The sequence below is a fragment of the Trachurus japonicus genome, chromosome 22 (genome assembly GCF_045865225.1).
Source record: "Trachurus japonicus isolate A0001 chromosome 22, Traja_1.0".
NCBI classification, from domain to species: Eukaryota; Metazoa; Chordata; class Actinopteri; order Carangiformes; family Carangidae; genus Trachurus; species Trachurus japonicus.
Window position 1 is genome coordinate 5,277,942 of NC_140928.1, and position 22,213 is coordinate 5,300,154.

A 22,213-nucleotide genomic window follows, 5' to 3' on the forward strand; every position below is an offset into this window, starting at 1 on the left:
ATACCGAGTCACTGTCCATGCTCGCCTGTAGAGATACTGCTGCCCTCTGTATCTTAGCTTCCTGTCTTGTAAACTCAATGATGTTTGAAGCTTTTTTGGGGGGCAACAACTAAACTTGCTAACATCAGCTCCTTAATGTTTAAGATTTTGCTTTTTGTTTTTAAATACTTAAATGCACCATCCTACATTTCTGACCTATGCCCTTACAAAGGCATTCGAGGTTCACTGACCAGATCATTTTTGCCAATCTGAGATTAGCTACAAGAGGTCGTGCTTTATTGGTTACTATGGATTCAGTGATTCAGTTGCCTCATCATGTTATGTTTTCAATATACTGTACAGCATGTTGCACTAGCTACTGTGCTTTCAAATGTGCTTCATAAACAAACTGTTATCACTGACAATGTTTACATGCAGTCACTATCCCTTTCGTAACCGGAATGATGATGCACACTGTGTCATGGCGTTGTCCGTGCGTCACTGTTTTTCGGGATATCCCAATTGATTACAATTACCATACAGGAATAACAGCTGTTTTCTGAGGCATGTTACGGGTTATTCCGAATGTTTCAGAAGCCGGAATATTGACCTTAACCTGAATATTGACTGCAAGGTAGTCATTGATATTTAGCTCAATACAACAGTGTGAACAGTCACAGCTCCACTGACACAACGTTTGACCTTTAGAGCCTGTTTTTCAGTCTCTCATCTCTCTGAAGCTGAACTGTGTGTAACTGTTGCTGCTGACAACCAACCAAAACCTCCAGAGTAGACGCAGCTTTTTTAGCCTCATGAGCATGTCTGCAGTTTGTTTGTATTGAGTTTAACCAACAGTTTGTCTGGTTTATGTGAATGACCCCTGATATTGACGTCGTTTAGACAAAACCGACCGGGCGAAAAACAACAACAACCAGACTGATGTGTTTCACATGCTTTTACATAAACTTACAGATTTCAAGATTTGTGTTCACTGTGGTTCTGTTTGGATTTTGGTATTTTTTCCTTTTTTTTTTTGTATGTTTGACTTATTTTTGCCAGGGGAACTGTTTGTGTTGCATTGACAGACACGGTGTTGACAGAAGACGCTATTATAACATGTTTATTGAAAACCTTTTTTGACAGCATAGTTTGTCAGGCACAGAGAGAGAGAAAGAGAGAGAGAAGGAGAGAGAGAGAAAGAAAGAGGAGAGTTGTGAAATAGTTGTTGTTTCCCAGTGGGAGGTGTGTTTGCCCATTGGGGTTGGTGTGGAGGAATGTTACAGAGGAGTCATCATGATCAAAACAGGTACATTGCAACAAACAGGCTATGAATTACAACTTAAAAAAAAAAAAAAGTAAAAGAAAATCACATAATGCCAAATGGTTAGTTCCACCTTTCTATGTTAGAAACATGAATACAGAGGGAGGACAAATAAATTACGTGGGACTGGATAAAAAAAGAAGAAGAAAAAAAAAGGACAAAAATGACTTTGTCTTAGTGTTGCTGTTGAAATAAAAAACTGACGCAGGAATGCAAAATGAAATGTGACAGAAAAACAAAATGAATAAAATCTCAGCTCACACAGCTACACAAAACTCTACTGTGAACAACCAGCAACGTAAGAAGCACATTTCATTTCAAACTATAAATTAATTTGGACTAACTCATCATCATCATCATCATCAGTGTTGTTGTTGTTGTTGTTGGGTGATAAACGCACAACAAAATGAAAAACGTGGGTGAACGAGAGCTGCGTGAAAACTGGAAAATGAAACAAAAACAATGAAAGCAATTTATATACTGTATAGCTATATATATATATTTTCTTTGTGATGAATCGAGAAGCAGAGGTTTGTGGTGACGCCACTCTGCTCCCAGCTTTATCTTCAAATCCAGATATTTTTCTTTTTCTTTTTTTTTTTTTTTTTTTTACAGACGAGAGAATAAATAAGTCAGTCAGAGCGAGAGGAGACGACAGGTGAGTAAAGGCCCAGGTGTGACTGTACATACAGTAAGAATCCTCCTCATTCATTCACACGACAGCAAAGAAAACAGGTTCACCTGTGAAAAGGATCTGTTGTTTTTAACGTCGGCCTTAAAAAACAATAAATCGTTTGTTCCGTCAGTCAGAACTGAGTAAAAAAAAAACTAAATCTGAAGATTTGTTTCATTATCTTGGTTTAGCAGCAGCATCTTAAATCAGAGGTACAAGAACAAATACTATCAACATTTTCTGTAGTAAAACACCAGAATCCAGAACGACATGTTTGTACCTACAGTTCTGAAGAGGTATAGTTAGTTGTAAACGAGTCGTGTGTATGACATAGTTGAAAAAGGAGAAAAATCAATGTATTAGCAGTTTGTGCATTTGCATTAGCATTAGCATTAGTGACACAGGGCTGTGACGTTCAAATGTCGACAGAAAAACGGCCGCGACTGGATTTAGACAAATTGTGAGACTTAAAATGTGTTGAATTAACTGTTTACAGTCTAATGCTGTCATTTGTATGATTTATAAACAGATAAATACTTAATTTCACAGCAGATATCGGCACCATCAGAAAATATCAGTCACTGAATCTATAAGAAGAAGAGCTATTTAACTATTTTGATGCAGATTATTGCATATATCAATTCCTCCTGGGGGGCTTTAAAGTTAAGTGCATCCACTTTTCAGATGTATAAATATTCCCTAAGATGTATAGAAGCTAAAAAAACAAAAACAAATCACATGTTAAAAACAACACGTCCTTCTCACAGTGACCTTAATGGGGATTGGTAAAAATAAAAAAAAATAAAAAAAAGCTTGACAGGGAGACCGAGAAAAGGCCGGGGGGGTCGTCTGAGTGACATAAACATAAACTACAGGATGAATTACGCAGGGAGCAAAGCCTGATGGGAGGAGAGGAGAGGAGAGGAGAGGGGGGGGCATCAGTATCTAGTAAAAAGACTACTCTACATCATCATCGTCATCATCTTCTGGCTCTTTAATGAAAAACAACACTGATAAGCAGATCGCTATGAATAAAAAATACTCTCACCATAGGGAAAGCTTTTACCCAGCATGGAAGAATAAATAAAATCAAACAGCATCGTTTCATTAGATCCTCCCAAAACTTTACACAACAAGTGCCTTTCTGTCTGTCTGTCTGCCGTGTTCACTCAAATAAGAACAAAAAAAACCCGAAATAACAAAACAAAAAAACTTTACTTTACACATCCTGTCTCTAACCACAACTGATTTTTTTTGCCATTTTTTTTGCAATGATACATTCAAAATGTGATCAATGAATCAATTAATCTCCATTTATTTTTTGTTGGTTAAATTATTCCAGGCACTTTGTAGATTTGGGCCAAAACTTTATTGAAAACAAACCAAGGACAACTCTGTGTAAAAATGTTTCACTTCACAAAGGCCTCGTTTCTGTTGATAAACCAATAATAATAAAAAAAACACAACATAATTTGGTGCTAAAAACACATTTAAAATCTATATTTTCACTATTTTAAGTACTTTAAACGCTGGGGGGGAAGATTTAACTTAAGTACCGACACGGTCTTGTTGGGTGGGGGTCGACACACGAGGCCTTTGCACAGTGAAGTGTTTTGCACCAGTTTCCATTTAGCAGCGAGTGAATCGTGTTTCTGAACCTTTCGTTGTCACTTGAACGTCGCTTTCCATTTCATGACTTTGCAAAAAAAACAAAACAAAAAAAAACAGACTCTGTAAACATTTCAACCCTTATTCTAATTTCTTTTTTGGGGGGAAGTGGAGGGGGTTTAACTGGAGAGACTGCATATAAAAGAGAAAATGGGGGTGGGGAGTTAATTTGGCAATCCCATGATCCTCCTCTGCACATGTAACCTCCGCCCGCCTACATTCGACAGTGCAGTGTTTGTGAAGAACTTGACGAAATAAACTCTTAAGACTAATTTGGCACTTTTCATGAGGAAGCATCCACTACACACTTCAGAGTCTCTCCCTAACAAACCAATATATATATATATATGTATATATATATATATATATATATAAATACACACATATACATACTGTCTATACATTTAGTTTTTAGCTGTGCATCCCACAGATCACACAGCGTGCCTTCATGTCAGTATTAATACTATAGAGCAGCGATAAAACCTCGAGCATCCGGGCAGATTCAACAGCTTTTCACTCGTTCTGCCTTCGAGCTGCGGCGGTTCTGCAGCCGACTGTCACTGAACGCAGCGTGACAGACCCCTCGACCCTGTGACCTTTCTGTTTCAATACGAGTCAGAAGCCTTCAGAAGCACCTTTAAATTATCCACCTGCACCTGCTTTAGTGTCGATCGATATACAGTAAATGGCGCGTTTAGCATCAGAAACGAGAAGTGAGAACTTGTCTGCCCTATAAATGGACTCAAAACCCCAGAATGCATTGCAGATGAACAGAAAAGTTACTTCTGTTTTACTTTAGTATGTATTTTCACTCTTTAAATCTATTGCTGTGACTGTTTTTTTTTTGTTTTTTTTGGATAAACTCAAGCATACTCTCTGGTACCTACAGAAAAGCATTCTGGGAAATGTAGTTTGCCACTGACGTTTGTTATCTGATTAATCTAATTAACGTTGAACGGTTTTGTAATTAGATAATTCATCATTCAGGCAGATGTCGCTTTGAATTAGCGCCAATTCCTGCACCATTGCATTGTGGGATTTGGTGTTTTTAGCCAAAAGGAACGCCGGCACACAGGCCGTCAACATGGTGGGGTGTTTGCAGAGCACTACACTGCATATATTTTGCATGAGTAATAAAAAGTAGTGCACTAATTAGCGAGCAGGCTGCCAATCTGTCCTCATTCATTAAAGTGGAGGCTGAACAGCGAGTCCCGATCGGCAGCAGGATCTCGGCGGTCCTCTGAAGGCTTCCCATGATTCACAGCTCCGTGTTGTTGAAACGTGTCTCTAAGTACTTGAAGTCGTACTAAAAGGCCTCTCTGGTACGTGTCTCTAAGCGCTGCTCTTTCTTGCCCAGCAAGAGTTAATCGTTGCTTTGATATTGCAAACGTCAACTTTTCAAAAACCAGAATCTGAGCTCAGCGAGAAAAAAAAAAAAAGAAACCATCTAGCTCCTCTCAGCGGGAGCTTTTAGTTCCCCACGGTCGAATCACACTCGCTCTCAAAAAGCGTCATATCATGTCATACATTCTTAATATTTTCTTAAAAAAACAACAAAAAAAAGACAGAAAAAAAAGATGGATCATAAACTACAGGAATCTGCCAGTTGTGAAAATAAACGTCGCAGTTTTGTTGTAAAATAAGTTACAAAAAAAAAGAGAAAAGAAATAAAAATCTTTGCGTACAGTACTAAAATCCTAAACTAAAACCTTTCGAACTTTAAGAACCACATGTTAAGTCTATAAATATCTTTACAAATATACACGTTAATTATTCAAATAAACCTTTTTCTGTATCACTTTAAATGATTAAATGTTTTACACGTTCATGACAGTGTCTTCTTCTAGATTGCAATGCTTCCATCCTAAAACAATATTTTTTTTAAAAAAATGTAATTTTTTGTCTTTTAAGTACATGGCTGTGAACAGCAATATGATACATATTTGCATTTATATATTTACAATAAATCATTTTCTAGATACATTTAAAAAAAAAAAAGACAAAAAAACAACAACAACCCTCCGAACCTCGGCTCGCTGTGTTTTATTACTGAATGGCCCTGAAGCTTGTTCCATGATTATCACTAAAACTCTTCCGTTTTTGTTTGTTCTGGGATGTTTTATTTATTTTATCTCCTCCTTCTTGTTCTGTTTCTTCTGTGAGAGTCGAGACAAGTCACAGGAAAATCTCCCAGAAGAACGAGTCCTGTCGATTGCTGGTTTCTTTCACATCGCGATCTTTTGCTCTGCAAGACGAGAGGATAAAAAAAAAAAAAAAAAATCTGAGGTCCCAACCAGTCACATCACTCACCGAATGCCCTTCGTTCACTTCACCTCCTCTTTAGATCCATTCATCACGTCTGTTTTTCCTTTCATCAGGAGGTTTTTTTTTGTGTGTGTGTTTTGTTCGTTTGTTTGTTTTTTTTAATCCGAGTTAGGCACGGAATGGTTTCACCCCACAGATTGTCCGTTTGTAACAAAAGACTGGCCCGAGTACAAAAATATAATTTCATTTCTGAAAAGAAGAACGACAAACACGGTTCAACGGCAAAAAATAATCCTTCAATGTTTCAGGAGTCTGTTGTTGAGGAGGAGGAGGAGGAAGAACTCTTATGGTACGAAGAGCTTAAGACGAATCGAAGCGCTGTGGAAGTATTGCATGCTGAGTTTTTATTTCCATATCTTTGAGGAGCTCGAGTCACTGAGGTGAGAGGAGGTCAGTGTCCGTCCGTCCGTCCGTCGCTCCCTCTCTCTCTCCCACCTCCTCCTCTCCCAGCTCGGCTTTATTTTGTGTTTTTGTTTTGTTTTGTTTTTATGTCCTAATCACTCCGTTACTGGGAAGCTGTTTGTTGGGAAGACAGGGCTCGTCAGGCAGCGGGTCGTGGGCGAACACCGAGTCGTCTCCCGAGGAGCAGGTGGAGTTGGAGTCCTGACAGGTGGGCGAGTACTGCTCGAAGGGCACCGACAGGTCCAGGTACTCCTGTCAGGGGAGGGGGGCAAAGGGGCAGCAGGGTCAGAACCTCAGCGTTGTCACATAATTAGCTGAACACTCGTCTCATTTTGGCTCATTAGCAGTTTAATTTCAGAATAAAACGCTTGCATTTCCTGGCCACACTGTGAGTATGGTTCTATATTATTATAAAGGATACAGTAAGAGTTACGACTTTTTTTCCAATGATTTTTGAACTTATATAGTTGCAAAACCTCATTGTTTTCCATTTGAAAGAGGCCGAACATTGAACAATAAAAAGATTTATTTCCTAAGATCTAATCCAGTGTCCTTGAGAATCACTGTGAGAGTTACGGCTCTTAAAAAGAAGAAAATATCATATTTCAAGTATTTTTTTCCCTCAATAAAACATTAAAATGCAGTTTATGACTTAGATCCTCAAACTCACACTTGTAATTAAATCATTTACGTCTCTAAACATCAGCGGTTTATCATCACTTCAATCTGCCTCATTACGAAACAGGAAGTGGCTCTAATTGCCGGTTTTTCCTGATGCGTTTAAATGCAGCATGTGTTTAAGGAAACTGTAGGTGAGACACTAACTGGTGACATCAGATCGAGGGAGGTTGTGTGTGTATTGTGTGTTTTTTTTCCAGATGTTTGTGTAAAGTGTTATCTGCAGCTCTGCCCTACAAAGGCAAAGTGCAGTATCAATATGTAAAAATGCCAAACTGAGAAAAACAGCATTTTGTGTTTTTCATTGTCAGGTTTAAGCATCAAATTGAATAACTACCAAGTCTGTAATTGATTAGATAAAGGTGGACTGAATTAAATGTATTTTGTAGTTTGTCTTTCTGACCAATTTTGACAGTACTGCACTATAGCCTTGGTTTTGGTGCAGATACCGCACTTTGACTTGGTTTCACAGTGCTTTTTTGGATGGACTGCAAAATAAAAAGCCCAATAACTCTGGAAGTTTTAGCAGTACCAATATGAAATTCTACCAGATTGAAGAGAATATGCCACACTTTTGATTGGTTAAAAAAAAGGAGGAAAAGAGGACGTACGTCTGTGGAGGTCATCGATAAAACCCGGTCATGATCTTCTACCAGCTGTCTGAAGGTCGGCCGCTGCGACGGCACCGCGTGCCAGCACTCCCTCATGATCATGTACCTGAAACAGACACACATAGACAGACACACACATCAGTATTGGTCTATTTGCTGGAGGACCTGATACTAAACCTATAATCGATCATTGAACACCTACAGCTCATGGGTGCAGTTTGCAGGTTTGTCCATCCGATGTCCCTCCTTCAGCAGCTTAAAGAGTTCTTCTACTGGGATCCCCGGGTACGGCGACCCCCCCAGGGTGAAGATCTCCCACAACAACACGCCGTAGGACCACCTGAACACAAAGTCAATACACAATGAATACAAATCAGAGGTCAAATGACACTCATGGCCTGCAGCAGCAGCAGCAGCAGCAGCAGCAGTCCTGGTTCCTTCCTCAGATGCACTGATCGATGTGTTTGGAGGAGGTATTGATCCTAATAACGTTAACTGTGCTCACGCTCTGAGTCGATCTGACGTCCTCATTGTCTCAGACAGAGGCTCGATATTTGTAAAAGTCTAAATCTCCTCCCCCGAAGCCAGAGAGGAGACGAGTGGAGAGAGAAACGGAAGATGAGCCGAATGTAAGACTTTTATTATAAAGAGGTGAATTCATTTTACCTATAATCTATAAATAATTATATATAAGCCCATTGGTTTCTACTCAAGAGATAAATCATTCAGTCATGAATAATAATACAATAATCTCCCTCAAACACAGCAGGAAGTGGTGCGTTTACAGGACAGGGGACTATTTTTACTGGGTGGATTAATACACATTTGGTGCCCAGTGAGTTTGAGGCGCAGCAGGATCGAGTCTAAATAAACGAACGTTGCCCGTGTTCATTGTAAAAAAACAACATGTCAGTCGGTGTAACAGTGAAGCCGGCTGACGTGTTTGTAATAGAGTCTGGAGAGTGAATGAAGTCGATCAGGCAGGAAGTGATTGTTGCTTTTAGAGATTTATGGACGAGAACAGAAATAAAGAAAAAAAGAGGCCAGTGGAATCTGTTTGATCTTGTCTTTGCTCTGATATAACAAGCTGCACTGATCCAAAAATCGATTATTTATATTGTCTTGTTGCTCATTTGTCATTGGGTTAAAAAGATAAAACAAGACACTGCGATGTTGAAACCAAACCAACGAACTACGGCCACATTCACATTCATTTTGAAATGTTTGTGTGACTCATATGATCCGTCTCTCCTCTGTGTCTCTAACCCTCCTCTCCTCCATGTGCATTTGTTTCCAACAACGAAGCCGGTGAGAAATCAATCCATGGAGCGGTGGATGACGTTATTTATCATCTACCATGTTACCATGTGTATATTTGTGTAGTCTTATCCGTCATCAACAAGAGATTACGGGTTACGGGGCGCGTTACGTTTGTGTGGCGGTGCCGCAAAGACGAGAGCTGGGACACCGGGTCGGAGGCTCTGATCTTACAAGGTTGGTTTTCAGCCAAGAGACGCTATAGGTGGACCTGCACATTCACCACGCTATGAGATAATAACGTAACGTTATGAGACAGAGTCGTTTCAGAGGTAAATACAGACACTGCTTGCTGAAAAACTGTCCCTGAAGGCAACGCGCATCAGCGGTTTTGCATGAATTTACCTCTAAAACAACTCTGTCTGGTAATATTCTGTTATTATCTCATAGTGTGGTGAATGTGCAGGTCACAACTTGTCCACCAGAGCGTTGTGGAGTTGTTGGATTGTGTATTTGATGAGTTTGATGAGGGAAACCAAGAAATCCCATGAGCCTCCGTAGCGTAGCTCTGAGCAGCTCACAGCTCTGCTCCGCCATTCTAAAAATAGCTTGCACTAACTTGCATTAAAGGTAACGAACCTACTGCTATGACTATAGGGATTATGGCAATGGGCCAATTTGCCAAAATGTTGAACGATCCCTTTAAGGTACAATATCCTGCATAAATGTACAGTATGTCTGCAAACTACTCAGATCTACTGAGGTTTTATCTTCTTTTCTTGAAGCTTGTACAGTAGAAACACACCCTGACCTACAGCGAGGGTGTGTGTGTGTGTGTATCTACGGTTACAGCCCAAACCAAGCCATCATCTGAACTGCTGCTTTATTCCTCAGCGCTTACAAAAAAAAAGAAGGAAGCTAATCAGATAATGGGCGGTCTATTAACCCAGTGTACTATTGTTCGGCTGCCCGTCCAGTGAATCGGGATCAGACCCCTCCCTCTCTCTCTCAGCGCTGCGCTGCTCAGCGGGGCTTAATCTAATTATCCATGCTCCGGTCCAGAGGGGCGGAAAACAGGAGCTACTGGCCGGGCTGGTTAGTCCACTCTCCAAACACACAGAGAGGGAGAGGGAGAGAGGGGGGAGACTGAAGGAGTGGACTGCGGTGAGAGAGAGACATCACAAACCTTAAACTAAAGAGAGACTGAACACATCTCTACATAAAAACAAAACAAAAACGGAGGTGCAGACTCGAGTCTCTTTATATTCAACGCAAGTTGTCAGGGATGAATATTCACAGGCGATTAGGCTCCTATTAGCAGCCGGCAATAAAGATGTAAACACTTAATTTTTCATTGGCACCTGCGGCAACGAGAGCTGACAGAATGAGAATGAGAACGAAGGCCGGCGTGGTCGTGGTGAGTCCAGATGCATTTAGAGAATGAAGACGAAGAGGAGGAGGAGGAGGAGGAGGGTGGGGTCGTCTCAGGCCAATGAAACTCTGCTGTTTCACTTTCTTGTGTTTTATTTTTATTTGTTTTTTTGCACATGGCTCTAAATGAAACACAAACTAAATGTTGTGTGTTTGAGGGGATTTTCTGTCAGCTAATCATTCTATCACGACTTTAACCGACCGAGACTAAAGGTCACAAATGTAAAAAAAACAACAACAAAAACACTGCAGAGACACTTTATAATAAAAACACGCCTGTTTCTCCAGGCAAACTGCATGATATTGGGGAAAAAAAGAGGGTAAACAACCCCCCCAACAAGCTGAACAACTAAAATAAATGTCAATGAGATATGAGATCAATATCTTACACCTCTCCTCTGTTTTATTTTGAAACGTTGATCTATAAGAAGATCAATTTGTGGTCTCTCAGTGTAGTTTTCCATCTCCTTCTCTCAGGTTGTGGAGTTGTATTAACAACAGGTTGGTGTCAGCCAATCAGAAGAGAGGAGGCTCTGAGCTTCTCTTCTGATTGGCTGACTTGTTTTCTGAGTGGTTCAATAAAAAAATAGAGCAGATTTCAGAATAAAACACTCAGAGAAACCAAATCCTGCAAGTTGTTGGTGGGTGGTGGGTCCAGGTGGTGAGGGGGCGGGGCTTGTGACATCACAAAGTGACAGGAAGTCCTGACGGCTGGTTTGAAGGCTCAGTTTCTGAATACAGGCTGTGTGCATTTCTCTGTGGACTGAGGCTTTGATACTTTCACAGTATTAATATAGAACCTAGAGCTGCTTTATAATCACACTACGCATGGACATCTACCTTTATACCGTATGGAGCTTTAATACAAACATCTACCTTTATTTTGAAGGAGCTTTAACGCAAACATCTACCTTTATTTTGAAGGAGCTTTAACACAAACATCTACCTTTATACTGTATGGAGCTTTAATAGGTGTGACATATGGTGTCAGTTGTGTTTGCATAGCTGTTGTTGTTTCAACACTTCAGTAATATTCAGTTCTTATCTTTGCTGTTTGATTGCGAGTGCGTCAAATTTAGCTTTAATGTGTTTAAATGCTCCTCCCTCCTCCTCCTCCTCCTCCTCTGTCTGTTTGAGCGTAATCTGTTTCATGAAAAACCATCACAGGTCAAAAGTCAAAGTCCCCCGGGGTGTGTGAGAGTAAACTGGCTGCGGAGCGACTACTGTATGAAGGGAGGAGGAGGAGGAGGAGGTTTGGCAGGAGCGCCGACTCTGTAATCCAGACCTGCTGAAATAACAGAGCGGACTGATTCTCTCCTCTCGGCCCGTTCCCAGTCTAGTGTAATCACACGGCGAGCCAGTGTTGACAGGGTCCCGTGTTTGGCTTGGACGGCTGCGCTGGTGGGGACGCAGCGTCTGGGCTGCAGTCTGCGGGGGGGCGAGGAGGAGACGCTCGAGGCTATGCATGCATGTATGTGTGTGTATATGTGTGTGTGTGTGTGTGTGTGGGGTAACAGCTACTGCAAGACAGATTGACTTTGTGACCTCTTCTTCGCCTAAACGTAGCCGTTCTCCTCCTGATGGCAGCCAACACGGGAGCAATCACAGGTCGTAAAAAGGTGTAGTACGTCTGCGGTGGAAAAAACCCCCCGAGGGAGCAGCTGCTGATAAATCCCCCTGACCCTCTTATCTCCTCCTGCTCTGGGCCCAGGTTGGATTTACACTGATAAAACAACAGTAAGACGGCGGCGGAGGCAGCGGCGGCGGCCTCGGCTCTCCGTTGTGTTTCTCTCTGTCTCTCTCTTTCTCTCTCTCTGATGTCGTGTCGGGAGATTAAAGAACAAACGCGGCGAGGAATGCGGAGCCGCTGATACACAAGAAGCTCGGGATTATCATGAGAGCGCAGATGAGATGTTTTTCGGAGCGGGAACGCCGTGGTTCCATATTCACACGCACAAACTGGAGCTTTTGATGCTAACGCGCTCAGTCACGATATTTCAACAGCGTGGTGCACGACGGCGACGGCTCCACATGAGTGGACCGTCGGCATGCAGGCGCTTTTTTTGGTTTGTGCAAACTCACACGTCGCTCTGGTGCGTGTAGACCCGGTCGAACAGCGCCTCCGGAGCCATCCATTTCACGGGCAGACGACCCTGAAACAACAGAGAGAAGGACAGGACGGCGTCGGTCAGCAGAACCAAACCTGAGCCTCACACCTTGGACTTCAGAGACACATCAGTTCACCTGCTATAAGTGTGTGTGTCACTATATTGAACTCTAATGTATTAAAGATTCATAATAAACACAGGTTCTGTTACTCTGGGACCAGATTCATGTGACTTGTGTTCATATTAATGGTAAAAAAAACTCCTGAACTCATCTTCACTTTGTCATAAAACACATGCAGAAGTAATATATGTTTATATAAAGTAAATGCACATATGTAAAAATGAGAAATGACTTGGAACAGTTTGCATTTATTGATCTTGCCCGTACAAATACACTACTCACAAAAAGTTGGGGATGTTTGGCTTTTGGATTAAATTTCAGAATGCACCAAAAATGCACTATAAGCTTTAGAGGTGAACTTAATTTAACCTTCTCTAAACTTTTGAATGCACATGTCCAACTGTTCAATGTTTCAGTGCTTATTGAATAACATGCTGTTCTCTAACAAGGTGATTAACCACAAAACCAAAAAAGGCTTTATGATAGCATATCACTGTAGCAGGAACTTTTTATAGGGATATTTTTGTGAAATATCCCTAACTTTTTGTGAGTAGTGTTATGTATGTTGTTGCATGTATGATTTTACTATCATATATCCATCCTAAAGCCTGTCAGTATACGGTGATGTTTTAAAGAGCCAAAAGGTGGACATGGTTCAGCTGGGGTCAGTAAAATGTTTTTCTAACAGGCTGACAGTGACAATCACGTGAAACTGAGGCGAACTCATTCATGGTTGTCTCTGATTATACTGATAACAGCCGACCTCCAATGCGCGACGTGCGCGCTCGTTATCCAAAGCGGCGCGTAGCCGCGTGCAGTCGGTGCGACGCCGACGCTGTTTCCCCAGCCCGTGCGTGTCCCTGGAGCTGTGCGCCGCGGACATGCACGGTTCCCTACGTTGCTGTGTCAGGCAGGTGTTTCCCACGGAGCTCTGCCCCGTTTCAGAGGTGAGGGAGAGACGTTGCCTCCGCGATGTAGAATGTGTTCAATTAAAGTGAAACTAACACATTATATAGGCCTATATGCCCATTACACACTGAATGAAACATTCCATGTCTTTATTTATTCAGTTTATTTTAATAGTAATAATTATGACTAACATTCAGTGAAGACCTAAAATTCAGTACCTCCAAAATTTAAATATTGCAAAGGATCTTTTTATTTTATTTTTTTTAAGCCTATAGAAATGTTGGCCTTCTGAAAACTATGTCTATCTATAATCAATCAATACTTGGTTGGGGTTGAACTACTGGAAATTGACTTTTACATGATATTGTAATGTAATAATTTGTTAATGGTGAGCCCCCCCCCCCCCCAACAATTCCTCTCTTTTTTGGTCCTGACCCGTTTGCATCCCTGATTAAAGTGAAACTAACACATTATATATTATGTCCATTACACACTGAATGAAACATCCCATCTCTTTATTTATTCAGTTCATTTTAATAGTAATAATTATGACTAACATTCAGTGAAGACCTAAAATTCAGTATCTCCAAAATTGAAATATTGCAAAGGATCTTTTTTTTTTTTTTTTTTGGCCTTCTGAAAACTATGTCCATCTATAATCAATCAATCAATACTTGGTTGGGGTTGAACTACTGGAAATGGACTTTTCCATGATACTGTAATGTAATAATTTGTTAATGGTGAGCCCCCCCCCCCCCCCCCAGACAATTCCTCTCTTTTTTGGTCCTGACCCGTTTGCATCCCTGAGTATACACAACATGCTGTTCTAATAAACTCACGTATATAAATTAAATTAATATAATTAACATAATTGGCCACAGCATGTGCAAAAAAGAAACAATCATTTGGGCATTTATAATAAATGTACATACACAAATTTAATAGGGATATGTAAATGTGTTTGAGATAATAATATAACGGCTTCTCTTTCCTCCTCTGTGTGACACTCAAAGACAGAATCTAATTTCCTAGAATGAAAAACCAAAGTTTCTCTTTCTCTGTGGAGAAACAAAAACGTTTTTCCTGCTCTCGTCAAAAGTCTGAGACACTTCACCAGTTTCCTGAGCGAGAACACAGACACACGCAGACACACACACACACAGACAGATGCAGTGAGACTCACGTTCGTGGTCTTTTTGTAGTAGTCTATATTGTGCACGTCTCTGGCGAGACCGAAGTCTGCGATCTTCATCACGTTGTCCTCCGTCACAAGGACGTTTCGGGCGGCCAGGTCTCTGTGGATACACTGAGGGAGGAGAGGACAGACACGTCAGACGCACATCCACAAACAAAGGGAAATTCATGCAAAACCGCTGATGCACGTTCCCGTCGGGGGCAGTTTTTCATCAAGCAGTCTCTGCATTTCCCTCTAAAACAACTCTGTCTGGTAACGTTCTGTTATTATCTCATAGCGTGGTGAATGTGCAGGTCACAACTTGTCCAACCAATGGGCCAATTTGCCAAATCCCTTTAACTGACCTTTACTACAAATGTAAAGCTACATTTTAATCACTGAAAAAACTAAATTATACATCGTACAAGTGAAGCTGCTGCTGATTATAAAAACATGCACACACACACACATATAAAACAACAGTATGGCGGCGGCGGGGGGGACTGACCTTCTGCGAGGCGAGGTACTCCATGCCTCGGGCGACCTGGTAGGCGCAGGACACCAGGTCTTTGAAGGTGAGCTGCTCGTCGGGGATTTTACAGGTGTCGAAGGAGTAGTCCATGCCCGGCGGCCGCCGCGCCCGCAGGTACTCCCTCAGGTTGCCTTTAGAGGCGTACTCCACCAGGACGTACAGAGGCCCTGAACGCAACACAAACACACACACTCGTCAGGACTGAGTGTTCATCACCGCCGGCTTCAGCGTCTCACTCGTAACGGCGACGTGACCTCACCGTCCTGCGTGCACGCTCCCAGCAGGTTGATAATGTTTTTGTGTTTTCCGATCATCTTCATCATCTCCATCTCCGACACCAGGTCGGACAGATCTTTATCCGTGGCGTCGTCTGGAAGAAACAAACAAACAAAAAGCAAACAAACGTCAGAGGGATTTAATGATGGTTGAGTGAAACCAGTTATTCAAAAGGTGTAATCTGGATCAAAATGATCCAGATTTTGAAATCCCTTTTTTTGCCATCCAGGATCACGTAATCCGTCTTACTTTTATCCCAGTTGTTCAAAGCAAAGTTGGATCTGGATCAGTGTGATCCAGATCCAAACTTTTCAAGATGACCAAATCCGGATAATGAGTTCTCTCGATGGGACTGTGCATCACAATGTAGGCTGATTTCAAATTTCATTAAATTCAGTTCGGGGAAAGGTTTTTCAGTTGTAGAATATTCAAAAGTTGACTTTATTTAATCACTGTTGAGGTTTAAAAATTAGGTGCAAAATACAAATCGATAACTGTATATATACTACATTATAAATATTGTTTGACCAGTTTGAATTTAATTTAAATCACATCTTGTTCCTGAAATCCACCCGACTGCTGGGATCAGAATAATCCATTTTTTTTTGGATCAAAGTTTTCCCGATCCTACTAAAAAATGAGGGTTTTGATCCAGATGAAAACCAAGATTGTATTACATGATCTAATACGACCTCAGAATCCGTTTTTGGTTTTGAAACAACCCATTTTCAAGATTTGATCCAATCCATTATCCAAAATCCGATCAGATTTCCTTTGAACAACTGGGCCTGGGAGGTGATTTATGTGCAGGAAGGAAACAACGCCGCTGAGGAAAACGTCCTTCGCTGTCGCCGTCGAGGTCGCTGCACCGACTCCACGCTCCACTCACCTTTCAACATTTTCACAGCCACGGTGAGCGGCTTGTTGGGTTTCTCCTTGTCGATGCCGACGGCCTCGGCCATCACCACCTGCCCGAAGCAGCCCTCGCCCAGAGGTTTACCCAGAGTCAACCTGAAACACACAAAACAACAAGAAAAAAACACTTGAGAGTCTGGATTTTCACTGCGAGCAAAGTGTTTTCTGTGGTTTACTCCTCTAAACGGAGCTGATTTGTTTGCCAAGCACAATGAGTGAGCAGGCGGGCGTCACAGTGACCTTGATGTAGCGACGGCTCTCATGTTTTCACAGCACATCGCGCCACAAGGACGACGGCGCCGTATCTGTCAATTCTGAAATATGTTGCTTGGCAGCGTTTGAAAAAATAAATAAAATAAAGCTCTCGCCACGTTTTCTCCTCTGAGAGGCGTTCAAATGTCAGCAATGATGAAAGACATGAGTCGGAGTCGGAGATCGTCTTACCGTGTTCGGGGAAACTCCCACTTGGGGTCCGACGGCAGCTCCAGCTCCGAGACGTTGGCCAGCATCGGACCGTCGCTGGACGACAGGCGGGCGATCCGGACCAGCGGCGTGTTGGAGTTCATGGAGGAGTTAGAATCCAAGGACACCTGCTTGGGTGCAAAAGACAAACTGTTATAGTCTCTGAAGAGGACGAGCTGATGTGAGTTAAAACACAGAGACAGAGGGGGGAGAAGGAAAAAAGCTGAAACCGATGTCATTGAATTAAATATTAAAAAACAAGGAATAGGATGTGATGAAATGCGACTAATTTTGTAGTTTTTAGGTTTGGTTCCTGCAGCCTTGATCTGGATCTCTGAGCGAGAATCTAATCTGTTCGCTAAAATATTCATCTGCAAAATAATTGAAGGGAAAAAAAACGACTTTAAAGCAAGAAAATGTGTCTATAAATGAAGTTTCTGATGAGCTGTTTGAATGTTTTGATCTCAAAGTGCACACACGATTGAAACAAACATTTTCTAGTAAAAGTTTTCGAGCTGCTGAAAAAAAAACACATTTCACCTCTTCAGATCTGAAGCTGCCATCGGTTCAACTCCGTTTGAACTTGGAGTATAAATAATAAGTGATTGAATAACTTTGTGGAGATGCCGCAGAGACTTTTTTTTTTTTTTTTTTTCCTTTCGGCAACAATCAGCTGCAAACATCACACATCACAGGAGCAGCGAGGAGTTTCTCCCACTTCTGACACCGGCGGTGACTTTTTATACAAACGGCCGACCGGAGGAGGAGGAGGAGGAGGAGGAGGCAGCGTTAACAAAGACGAATGAGGGAGAACGCAGAGGTGGAGGTGGGAGAGGGAGAGATGGACGTCTCGATCCATCAGCGAGCTTCCATTTCCAGACCGGCGGTCCTGCTGCTGAGCCCGTGGGCCCGACATCCTCACACCATTTATCTGAGAGCCTGGAGTGTGTGTGTGTGTGTGATGGCTGTGGCCTCGGCTTTTGATGAATCTGTTTGTGACAGATCCTCCTGAAACAAACATGTCCACTTACCAGACTTTCCTCTCCTCAACTTCAAAACTGGAGGAAAATGAGAAAAATCGTCGAGAAAAAAAACAAAAAACACCACCAAACAGCCCCAACCTACAATTTCAGAGGCATGAAAGTAATATCTGATAGAACATGCCAGGAGGTTTATGGGAGATTTACTCAGAGTTATGAAAGGAGAGAACCAGGAGATTAACTTTACAAAAACGAAGCGAAGATTACAGAAAAATGCAATAAGGCCTTTTTCTCTGCGCTGCCTTATAAGAGCATGTATAGGAACAATTAGAGCACCTGCTTTCTACCTGATGTGACCCAACAACAACAGCAACAGCAACAACAGAGACTCTTTGTGCTGCAGCGTTCCCAGCTTCCAGTTCCTTCCAGCGTCATGTTTTCCATGAACTGAATCACACGACTTTCAAACAACAGTTTTCTAAAAATGCAACTTTTGCATTTTGACGACCTTCAATTATGAAGCTGGAGCTCGACACACACAAACACACATAGCAGCCACAACCGGGTGGAGCTGGACAGATCGTTACAAACTCATCTGCATTTTTAGACGTTTATTCATCATATTCATCCAGAGAACGAGAGAGAAAGAGAAGATGAGCAGCGACAGTCCAGGAGTTCGGACTCTGCAAAGAATAAAGAGTGAAGCCGCTGCTGCTCTGCCTGATGGTTTTCTGCAGATTATATAAGACAAGAGGAGTAATAAGAAAAGAAATAGAGGCTCAGGGGCTCAGGAGCTGAGATAGAAAAGTCTTTCATGGGACTAAAGTGGAGTGAGGAGAGGGGGAGGATGAAGGAGAGAGAGAGAGAGAGAGGGGGCAGATTCATTAGTGTGGAGGGAGAAAAGGCTGGATAAGGGAAGGTGCTGCAGTCTGACCTTCTTCCCTTCTTGGACATGTCTGACTCCAACTCTCAGACGTTTTCTCGCTCCGAACACTGCTGGATGTTGACTGAGCTTATTAGCGTAAAGACTGGAGGTCTGGGTCGGCCCAAAAACTAAAACTTAAAGGTCCAGTGTGTAATATTTGTCAAGGTTTATTGGAAAAATCGGAATAAACTACCCATTAATATATTTGTGTAAGTGTATAATCGCTATAAAATAGAATTTGTTTGGTTTTCGTAGCCTTATAATTCTTCTTTTATATCTACATAGAGCATGTCGCCATCTTGCGCCGCCATGTTTGTACAGCAGCCCGAACGGAAAATCCAGCCAACCAGAGAGCGCTTTTCAACAGTTTCATGTTCATAAATAAACCAACGATTGTATTGTATTGTATTGTATTGCAGAAGAAGTAGGAAACAGCAGACGTATCGTAACATGGTTTAGAATGATCTTCACCTCCCAGTCGTCCCAGTCGTGGAAAACAAGTTGTTTTGTACTCGGAGGCCACCGTCACTTTGCCGATGAGCGAGCAAGTGAGCGTTGCAAACTATAATCTGAACACTGGATGTCACGGTTTTCCCTACATTTTACACACTGGACCTTTAATTTAACTTCTGGTGTTTATATAAATTAAAGCAGAAGTAAGCGGAATATTTGTGTTAATATAAGACATTTATATAGAGTGTTTGGTCTGAAACACGGGTCTGTCAGTCACTCTGCTCTGCTGTAAGCCGAGGAGAAAACTTTCCTTGTATCCTACAACCTTTATCCAATGAGGAGAGAGAACGGCATAAAGGGGCGGTCCTCTCTGTGTGTGCAGCCAAGGGATGCGCGTGAATGCGGTGACGTAGGGACGAGGGCGGGGACTGCTAACTCCATCGGCTGACAGGAAGTTAGCCAAAACAACCGGATCGCTTACTTCTGCTTTAATAAATATAAAGTTGGAGTTGTTGGACAGAGCTAGGCTAACGGTTTCCCCCTGTTTCCAGTCTTTGTGCTAAGCTAAGCTAAGATAAACTAAGCTAAGCTAAGCAGCTAATTCAGACACTCTGATGGGGGGTTTGTCTGTTTGTCTCGGTCTGAACCAGGACTTGGACTCAACCCCCCGAAGCTTCGCCTTGCAGGAACGTGTCCGTGAGAGACGTTGGCGTGAAGAGGCCGGGAGCGCTGTGCAGCAGTAGACAGCAGACTGCAGGCTGCTGCAGCTGCTCCACTTCATGTTTCTCTTCCAAACAGTTGAGGGGGGGTATGGAGGTGGGGGGGTGGGGGGTTTGGGGGGGGGGGTGAGTTTGTGTTACACCGAGAGTGAAATCTAAAACTAACACTGACAGTCACAGGAGGGCATAAATATCCCTGAGCTGAATCTGCTCCAAGATAAATGTGAACACATGTCACCAGTGTGATGCCTTCCAGTGTCTGCTCGACGTCACCGGAGCAGCACCGAGACAGACGCACAATAACCTCCTCTATTTATTTACACTGAGTCCTGCGTGAGTTCGATTCCTCCGTGTCGCAGTCACAGTCACAGAAGCCCGAAGAGACAGATATTTAAAAAGTATAAACTCTTTTGCAGGGTTCTCCTCGTGGCGCTGATGCAGAACCATTACACCACTTTTCCATGACTCTCCAGAACTAATTTGAAGTTCTTTCCTCGGTTAATAATGTGACTCCCTACTTGTCTGTCTGTCGAGGTCGTTTTTCAAAATAAACTAAACTTGTGGAAAAACAACACCGGATGCAACAGATTTAACCGAAGAAATTCTTGATGCTTGATGAGAAAAAGTACTTTTTTTGTGTCTTAAAAACACCTCAAGCACTCCTGGAAATCCTTGTAATGCCGCTGGAGGAAGACAACAGAGTTTGCTGATGTGTTGAAAAACTGCTGAATATTAATGTCGAAGCGACCTGAGGGATTACAGGTGCAGTCGGTCGGCTGCTGCGTCGCTATTGGCTAAAAGCAAAAACCCCAGCAAGAGAGAGAAAGAGAGGAGGGGAAAGACGGAAGGGAGGAAGAGGGGGGAAAGTCTTGTACGAATCTTGTATCTACTTTCTGTTACCTGTCTCTTGAGCGGGAACTTGGAGAGCTTTTGCACGGGCGGCGTGGGCAGCGTCTTCTGATTGGTCATCCTCATGCGGCAGAGGACGCCGATGACCACGGCGAGGATGAAGAGCACGCAGCCCGTCACGTAGATGAGGATGTCGGCGTAGTAGTCCTCCTTCTCTGGACTCACTGCTTAATGAGGAGGAAGAGGAGGTCACACACACTCACACACATACGTACACGATACACACATCATTATATTCACATTAAAGGGATAGTTCAACATTTTGGCAAATTGGCCCATTGCCATAATCCCTATAGTCATAGCAGTAGGTTCGTTACCTTTAATTGTCGGTGCAAGCTATTTTTAGAACGGCGGAGCAGAGCCGTGAGCTGCTCAGAGCTACGCTACGGAGGCTCATGGGATTTCTTGGTTTCCCTAATCAAACTCATCAAATACACAATCCAACAACTCCACAATGACAACGACAAGTTGTGACCTGCACATTCACCACGCTATGAGATAATAACACAACGTTACCAGACAGAGTTGTTTTAGAGGGAAATTCATGCAAAACCACTGATGCACGGGACAGTTTTTCTGCAAGCAGTCTCTGCATTTACCTCAAAAGCAACTCTGTCAACGTTCTGTTATTATCTCATAGCGTGGTGAATGGGCAGGTCACAACTTGTCCACCAGAGCGTTTTGGAGTTGTTGGATTGTGTATTTGATGAGTTTGATGAGGGAAACCAAGAAATCCTATGAGCCTCGGTAGTGTAGCTCTGAGCAGCTCACGTCTCTGCTCCGCCGTTCTAAAAATAGCTTGCACTGACCATTAAAGGTAACGAACCTACTGCTATGACTATAGGGATTATGGCAATGGGCCAATTTGCCAAAATGTTGAACTATCCCTTTAAAGAGTCGCAGCTTTCCTCAGTAGCACATGTCACCTCGCTCACTTTTTTTTTTTTTTTTATAACTTAAAGTCCATAAATCTTTGTGCACTCGAACTCTGCACAGTAATCAACTTGTACATTTATCCTGAAGCAGGTAATTGCACCTGTGATGTGCTGCTACCCCTCTGCCCCCCCCCTCCCCTCCACCCCCCCGGGGAGGTAATTATTGTGTTGAATCGCTGCACACATAAACGTCTTGAAAATTACCTCGTAGCCTTGAGACATTTAAGCAGACGATCTTCTCTGATTAAAACGTGTCGTGCGATGGAGACATGTTGGGTTTGTGTTCAATTAAAAAAAGGGGCACGATGATGATGATACAGTTGGAACACGCATTAAAAAAACAAAAAACCAAAGAAAAAACGTGTTAACAAGTAACAATCAGTGATAATGAGGTTTGGAAATGACTCTTAAATACTGTGCTACTGAGTAAAAACATGCAAAAACACATTT

At 42.4% G+C, this 22,213-nt stretch overlaps 1 protein-coding gene across 8 annotated transcripts in view; it reads right to left on the bottom strand.

The window, feature by feature from the left end:
• Positions 1 to 4,151: 4,151 nt before the first annotated feature.
• fgfr3 (fibroblast growth factor receptor 3) overlaps positions 4,152 to 22,213 on the bottom strand; it is an 84,600-nt gene continuing 66,538 nt past the window's right edge. For 4 of the 8 annotated variants that reach the window (XM_085766911.1, XM_085766912.1, XM_085766905.1 and 1 more), the window contains exons 8-17: positions 20,820 to 20,995; positions 16,825 to 16,973; positions 16,355 to 16,476; positions 15,449 to 15,559; positions 15,166 to 15,356; positions 14,667 to 14,789; positions 12,428 to 12,498; positions 7,860 to 7,997; positions 7,658 to 7,763; positions 4,152 to 6,620 (exon numbers count right to left, since the gene is read on the bottom strand). In XM_085766911.1, the coding sequence (XP_085623037.1) occupies positions 6,453 to 6,620; positions 7,658 to 7,763; positions 7,860 to 7,997; positions 12,428 to 12,498; positions 14,667 to 14,789; positions 15,166 to 15,356; positions 15,449 to 15,559; positions 16,355 to 16,476; positions 16,825 to 16,973; positions 20,820 to 20,995 (1,355 nt within the window). In that variant the 3' untranslated portion in view covers positions 4,152 to 6,452. The remainder of the gene's footprint in view (positions 6,621 to 7,657; positions 7,764 to 7,859; positions 7,998 to 12,427; positions 12,499 to 14,666; positions 14,790 to 15,165; positions 15,357 to 15,448; positions 15,560 to 16,354; positions 16,477 to 16,824; positions 16,974 to 20,819; positions 20,996 to 22,213) is intronic. The other 4 variants (XM_085766907.1, XM_085766909.1, XM_085766910.1 and 1 more) reach the window with 3 other exon arrangements.